General features: G+C 35.0%; 1 protein-coding gene across 1 annotated transcript; it reads right to left on the bottom strand.

Annotated features, from left to right (window-relative positions):
- Positions 1–5,958: 5,958 nt before the first annotated feature.
- LOC111905594 (zinc finger protein ZAT5) lies at positions 5,959–7,247 on the bottom strand. The gene has a single exon (XM_023901291.3). It carries the CDS (start codon positions 7,171–7,173, stop codon positions 6,166–6,168), a length of 1,008 nt encoding a protein of 335 aa, XP_023757059.1. The 5' UTR covers positions 7,174–7,247; the 3' UTR covers positions 5,959–6,165.
- Between the last annotated feature and the right edge of the window lie 688 nt (positions 7,248–7,935).

Below are 7,935 nucleotides of genomic sequence, written 5' to 3'. Positions count from 1 at the left end.
TTGTCAATACAGAAACATAAGCATAAACAGAACTTACATTCATTTATCACTAGTGATTTATATCTCCTTAATCTCTCAGTGTAATGTGACTTCATATCAACACCTGTGATATAAATAAACTGAGTGGGTCAGGTTGGGAAACCTGATGAGTACATAGGGTTTTCAACCCACAATAATATAATTATTATGTTTAATCATCAAACAGTTAACCCAAATTCCCCTCCTCATTATCTTCTTTACTCTTATGGATCTACCCTAAGAATCAGTTATTTCTCATTCATTCATTCCTAAGGATTATCCTAAGAAATAGGTACGAAGTCCATCATTGTCAATGACACAACTGTCAAGCACAACTGCTAGTTCTATCACTTAGGCATAGCTGCCAGAATTGTGACATTCTCTATGAGGCGCTTCTACCGATATTGTCCTTTAGGCGCTACTGTCATGGTTATAATGTTCTCTATTAAGCGCAGTTGTCGATACTATCCTTAGAGCGTAGCTACTAGGATGTTTATCGTATATCAACAACATCTACAGGTTGTGGCGCAACTGTCAGTGCTTATCTATAGGGTACTAGGTCCATTGCTGTCAATGTTCAACTATAGGGCACTAGGTCCATACCACTAATATTCCTCTACTTCAGCTTTCACCCCTCGTCCTTCATCCACCCATGTTTTACCCAACATATTTTGTAGATATAAAAATACGTATACAGTTTAAAACATGTATAAAAATCTCTCACCCAGCATAGACAACAAATATTCAGACAATATGCACACATAGCATGTAATTTATATTAAATACTTCATATCTATGTGTAAGATGAAAGTAACTCTACACTCACTTGAAAAGGTGGTGACTCGGCACTTGGACAACACTTCGTTTCTTAACATAATTTTCCTTTGACAAAACCTAGTATCATTATCACTAGAGTTTAGTCTAATATTCATCGAGACTAATTAATAGTCTAACTATTATTACTATTATATAAGCGTTAAACAATACTCTTCACCCACTATGTAGAGACAGGGGCCAGACATAAAACACCGGAGGGCAGGACCATTTTGGCGTATAGTACTTCTGAAATCCAACAACCCTATGCGGCCCTTTAAAACAGATTCCCCGTACCGTGAGTGGTTAAAAAGATATTATAAAAACACTTATATAACTCATAATAATAGCCCAAATATTTATTATAAGGACCTAATAACATTACTATATTGAATCATAAGCTATACTAAAGAAAGGTTAGGCGTAGCTCACTTACAACGGGTTTTTCTCAAAACCGGGCTTCGCTGGAGCAGCGTTTCCGAGCCGAAAGGCTCTTCTTCTCAGGGCTGTCGGGCACTCCGGAGCTTCCGCCTCGTGCTAGGGAGGTTCCCTAGGCTTTTCAGGGGGTTTTAGGGCTTAGAGAGAAAGTATAGAGAGAGGAATGAAAGGCTAAAGTGTGAAGAATGAAGGAGAGGGGTGTCTCTATTTATAGGAGGATGAAGAGGCTCTCATGTCGTGACCATTGATGCCCACGTCGTGGGCCAGCTGGGTACAGCCAGGCACAACCTGGTGCTGACACGTGGCATCGCAGACAAGGTGGTAATCAACCGATTTTCAAAAATTCATAACTTTCGCATACGAGCTCCATTTTCGACGTTCTTTATATCCAAGAGTAGGTAAAAATAAGATCTACAACTTTCATTTTCACTCCGTTGGCTAATTCTCGACCAATCTTAAATTTAACAGTCAGAGGTGATTAGACTGTTAAATGACCGCGAAAATTTCGTAACTCCTTCATACGGACTCCGTTTTCGTCTGTATTTTTACTGTTGAGTTCCTATTAATTATGTCTTCTACTCTCATTTAGGTCGCGTAAGCCAAAAATCGCTCGAACTGAAATTCGAGTTTCGGGTCATGCACTGCTAAGCCAAATCTTAGAAAAATCATAACTTCCTCATACGAAGTCAGATTTGGGCGTTCTTTTTATGGACACTCTCAGGTTAACATATTCTACGACTTTTATTTGTATCACTAAGGCTAAAAGTCGCTCTATCATAAATTAACTATTTACGTCTTCCCGGTGTCGTGTCGGTTTTGCTGAAAAACTTCGACGGGTCATAACTTCTTCGTTATAACTCGGATTTTGGCGTTCTTTATATGTACTGAACCCTTGTAACATATACTACAACTTGGCTAAGATTAATCCTTCTAAATAATCTTCCATCAAAAAATCATTTTTGATGCTTATTATCTCTAAATTGACTAGCCCGGATCCGCGGGCGTTACAGATATGACTTGCATTTAACCCTATTTTTTGTGATCTACCTTTATTCACCTAAAAGATTTTGATGAAATCAAGAAAATATCTGAATTACTGCAGTTGCAGATTGCCCTGCTCCATCAACATCACCAATGGGTCAAAAAGATGTGGGAAAGTAGGTGTCAAAATTTCCATACCAAAAGCAACATTTTCCCTGAAATAAACAAACAATCTCCATCACTTTATATTCACATAAAAATGTTGACCAAATTTTGACATAAAGATTTTACTTAGATACCCAATTCCATCTTTGAGCACCCAATTCACAACTGCAGCAGTTGGAATCGGCCATTTACCCAAACCAACAACATATAACAAAGACTACAAGATACAATTATCATCTAGTTAAACAAACCCTAATCCAAAATTGATGCAAAACTATAGAATCAAATCTAATGAATCAATAAGGGAAACCCAATCAACTAAACTTACTTGTGTGGCAATAACACCACTAACTTGAGCAGCGATTCCCCGAATGCCTCTCCAGAGAGAATACTCCAAGTAATCACTAGTAACACTATCTGGAAATCCTTCACGGAGCATCAAGCGCTTGAAGAAACTCGAAATTCTGCTAGTTTGATTTGTTTGAAATCAAGTCCAATTGCATTGAAAGTACCATCCCCATCTATCAGGTGTGTGAGTGTGTGTAGGGAGGGCATGAACTGCTATAAAAACGTCCTGATGTTTGATGACTCAGATTACTCAACTAAGAAGAGAATATATGAGTTGAAAGTAATCTATCTGCATTTAAAATAAGTGTTTATGAAAAGAGAAGCGGAAACCTCCACATGAATCATTATTGACTCACACCTAGACAATCACGAAAACAATAGAAACAAGATAATGCGTTTCAGGACTATATTGAAAGTCAATGGAGAGAAAAATAGTTCAATCGTAGAAATTTGAACAATAATTTAGCAGTGCGAGTAAACAAAGGATGAAATCAAATGAAATTTAAATTAAAGTATGATTACCGAACCAGATGGAGATAAAAAAGATTAGAAACACCGAAGAGGTATTTGAAGAAGGCTTCAAGATTGAAACCCTTGCGGTGGTAGATAAAAGGGGAATTTTATGTAATAATTGCTCTATCTTCCTCGATCGTAGTTTTGTCATTAGTCTGAACCTCAACCAGGAACCGTTGGAGGTGATCGACATGGAAGATCATATTTCTGAATCAATATTTCTCTCTTTTCCTAGAAGAACCTTTCTTATCGTGCGTGACTCAAGGCGTCAGATACAGGATACAAAAAATCCTCGTCTCTTTTCTTGTTGAGAAGATTTGAAAAGGAGATTGGAGAAGAGTGATAAGGCAATAAGGAGCTCTGATTCTCATCTTTTCAATTTTGATTTGGAGCTTGTTGATCGTAATCTAGATAAGGATCCAATGAAATCAATTATTGGCAGGATGTATATTGCTAGTTGGAGCTATGAAACACGGTGAATTAGGGTATGAGAAAAAGGGGAAACACTCAAATTTCTTATGTGATAACACCGATCTTCTTTCATTTTTTAAGAAATAAACGCCGATCCATTTACTAATGGGGAAAAATAAAAGGAAATTCTAACTTTTTTAGTGACACAAAAACAAATGGGTAAAATTATACAACAGAACTTTTGTGGTGTATAAATGAATACGTGCCACAAAATATAGACCTTATGGTGTCATTTAGAATTTTTATGTCATTAATAAATATTAATATTAGTGACATAAATTATTAAATGCCACTAAATCTATTAATTTTATAATGGCATATAAAATATGCCACTAAAAATATACTATAGTGGCATAAACAATATGTGCCATTAAAAATATGTGCCACTAAATGTCATTTTTTGTAGTGATAAACCCACGCTCGGAGACTTACTTCATAGATTATATCACAGGTAATTCTGAGAATATAATATCTTATATTCTTAAAATAGAGATATATGAGTTGTAAGTTACAAGTCGGTTGTGCATTAATGTTGCGAAAACACTTTAGTAACATGATGTTATAAAACACATGTATGATTTGGTAATTAAATGATACAAGCATGTAATTTAAAGTTTATTCGTTCCTTTTGTCCTAATGAGAAAAAGCGATATCTTTGGGGCCCTCAGTAATTTGATGTTGACTTATAGTGTTGGGCCCTACAAAGACTAAATTGATGTGTTCAATTAAAAGTCTTATGATGTCATCATAAACCAAAAATCGGGAAACAAAACTTGGACAATGAGATTGATTCTAATCCATGTCTCATGTTCGAACGATATCTTGAAGAACAAAAGAATATTAGATCACCTATCTTAGGGCCAATGTCTGGTCAGTTTAGAGTTCGGCGGTTACTATGGAACCACTATTTGTTGTTTAATTTAGAAGTTATACTGGTAATTACAGTTATAGACTGATCCAAGTGGGAGACTGTTGGATTAGGTGTCTACGCCAATAGCTAAATTAGCATATATTTGAATTATTAGTAAAGTCCTTTTGGTTGCCCTCAAATCCATTAATTGAATATGATGACTTTTAGGAAAAGAAATTGATTTATTGATTTATTAAATGATTAATAAAAAACAATAAATGAATTTATTAATATGTTATGCTAATAATACTTTATTAAAAATAATATTGTTTAATTAATAATTAATCAGAAATTAATTTTAGGATTAACTTGATTAATTAAAAGTATTGGGGTCTAATTGTAATTATTAAATAGCTGAACAAGAGGTTCCAAAACCTTCCTCCCTTAGGGTGGACAGTTTCTAGAGCGAATATTCTAGTGTTTCTAGAATACCCCTTATAGATAATTAGATTGTAGATAATTACCTAATTGGAGACATTAATATAATATTCAAATTAGAGTTATGTAGGCTTTCCTAATTTGACTATAAATAGACCCTAAGGGCTTCAAAATTTCGGCCACTTGATTATTCCAAGCATAGCCGAAATTCTACTTTTCCCCTCTCCTCTCTCTTTAAGCCTCCTTGTTGTTAGGGTTGGGTGTGAACTAGTAGAGGCATGGGAGTTCTGGTGCTAGCTTCCAAGTGACTACAAAAGGGATTGTGATTGATTATCTATTAGTATAATCAAAATGTATGTAACCCTAAACTCTTTTGTTATTTTTGAAAATATGAGGGTTTTTGATGTTCAATTGATTATTGCATTCAATAGTGAAAACATAGATCCTTTAGGTTGCATTTGAACTTAGGGTTTAAGTTTTTCCGCCAAAATATGATTTTTGCAACCTATAAATCTCATAATAAATATCATTTATCCCATTATTGAATTAAACTAGGTAGATATTGATTATCAATGATATTCCAATATATAATTCTTAGTGTTACGGGATCTCAAACAACTTTTGTTAATAACTTGTATGATTCTATTTATGTCTCAGATCTCTCTTGCATATGTATCATTTTTCATATATAAATGATTTACAATCAAATCATCTAGTTTGAAAGATATATAAAACATGCACATAACTAACGGTTGCATATGTTTTATAGTTCTAGTTTTAAAACATATTATATAATATATTATGATTATTATATACGCCAATAGTATAAAAATACCTAACTACTTGGTAATCCTACAAAAATTCATAGTATTTTTCAACTTAGTAATCATAAATTCATTGATCGTGAATCAAACAATATAAAATTCAAAAAAATGCGGTAATAATATTACAAAGGTATTTCAACAAAATTGAACTTTCATACGTTTACATATTTTTAAAATATCAACAAACTAAATTGGTGAGAAAATAATTTACAATTTTTGGTGGGGGTATGATGATGACTTCACATCTACCTTCACAAAATCACAAGATAGTACAAGTTATAAATAAATAAATAAATAAATAAGTATTCAGTAATGACAATCCACCAATTTTGGGGCAGCGGACAAACGAACGGCCTGTTGTTTATTCTCATTTTTCCCCGTCGGTGAGAATGTAAATCCCCGTTTTTGACGTTGATCGTCATCGGCGGCTGCTACGGTGGTTTCCCGTGGGGCCGGAAGGTTAAGATCCAAACACAACGCATTATTCTTCGACTTATTATCATAGGTCTCTGCGCGCACGGTGGTCATCGGACTGAACGGAATCAAAGATAAGGTGGTGGTGTTTGCGTGGGCGGTGGTGCTGTTATTGCCACCTTTATTGCCGCCGCCTGCCACCCGGTGACGCCTCATATGACCACCCAACGCTTGTCCAGAATTAAATTCTGTGCCACAAATTGAGCATTCATGAAGCTTGGAGGAGGACTTGGTGAATGAAACTCGGTTGTTTAATTGAAGAGAAACGGAAGAATTGTGATTCCTGAATGGAAACTCTGTTGGTGATTCATTAATGTTATCGGCAATGTAGGGTGGTGGTTTTCTCATGTCTTCATTGTTTTTAGGTTTCTTATGGCTCGCTCGATGGCCTCCGAGAGCTTGAAATGAAGAAAAAGTTCGGTTGCATGTCCTGCATTCATAAACAAAAATTCCAGTGTTTCCGGTGGTCGACGTATGTATGTACCTTTTGCTATTAAACTTGAACATTCCATCGTAATCGTCTTTGCTTTTTCTTGAAGAAAGGTCCAAGGACTGGCCTTTGGAGAGGAGGATTAGGGATTCGGCAGTGTCTTCATCTTCCGTGGTGGTGCTACCTGCCGGAAAACCAGAAGAGGATACAGGAGAGTCATTTGAATCGTTATTGTTTGCGGATGCAATTGTGAAAAGAATTGGAGATTGTGGCCTTTGACGCTTGGTTCGTTTGCCTTTAGAGATGTTGGTGATATCTTTGGGAGGAGCATCACCATCACCATCAAGACCACCACCACCAGCGGTGGTGGTGGTGGTGGTGGTGGTGGTTTGTTCTATGGCAGCCTCCATGGCTGGCTAGGTGTAAAATTACAAAGCAAATGATAACCACTCACCACCATAATACCAACCACATAAAGATAGAAAAATTCATGGAGAGAAAATATAGGGTTAGAGGAAGCAATATGTACAAGTAGTGAGAGAAGGTGGTGGTGCATATTTATATATATGGTTGTGCATGCATGTGAGTTAGAGATGGAAACAAGAGTGGATGGAACACAAAAATTAGAAAAGGAAAGGCCACATCTTATCTTATATATAATCTTTATTTATTTATTTTTTTTATCCTATTTCTCTCGCATCTAAACGAATATATGAGAATTATAGACCGGGTAGAAAGATTTTTCTTAAATATAGAATACTTGTGGTTTCATTTTATTTTAATATTCTCTTCCAAAAAAAATATTAATATTTTTAATCATGAACACCGTTAAAAGTTTACCATTAAATCCCTACAAAATTATTAATATACCCTTTTCCATTATCTTTTACTATTGTTTATTTTTATTAATCATTGATAAAATTATTACATGAAGTATTCAACGCTTATAGGAAAGCCCCATCATACACAAAAAAATATTTTAATCTCTTTTGTATAAAAAAACAACCACGAAACTGTGAAATAACTTCTGAGAATTTGCGATATGGATCATTTTGTGCCAAAAGATATGTCAATAAGGTCTTGCAGTGGATTTTATTCCTCATGAATTGCTTTACTTCCGATGTTTTTTTTTCCTTGAAACAAACAACCATATAAATATTAAAATGAAAAAA

Source organism: Lactuca sativa, chromosome 9, assembly GCF_002870075.4.
Source record: "Lactuca sativa cultivar Salinas chromosome 9, Lsat_Salinas_v11, whole genome shotgun sequence".
Lineage (NCBI taxonomy): Eukaryota > Viridiplantae > Streptophyta > Magnoliopsida > Asterales > Asteraceae > Lactuca > Lactuca sativa.
The sequence above is the reverse complement of the archived record's forward strand: the minus strand, read 5'-3'. Positions and strand labels throughout refer to the sequence as shown.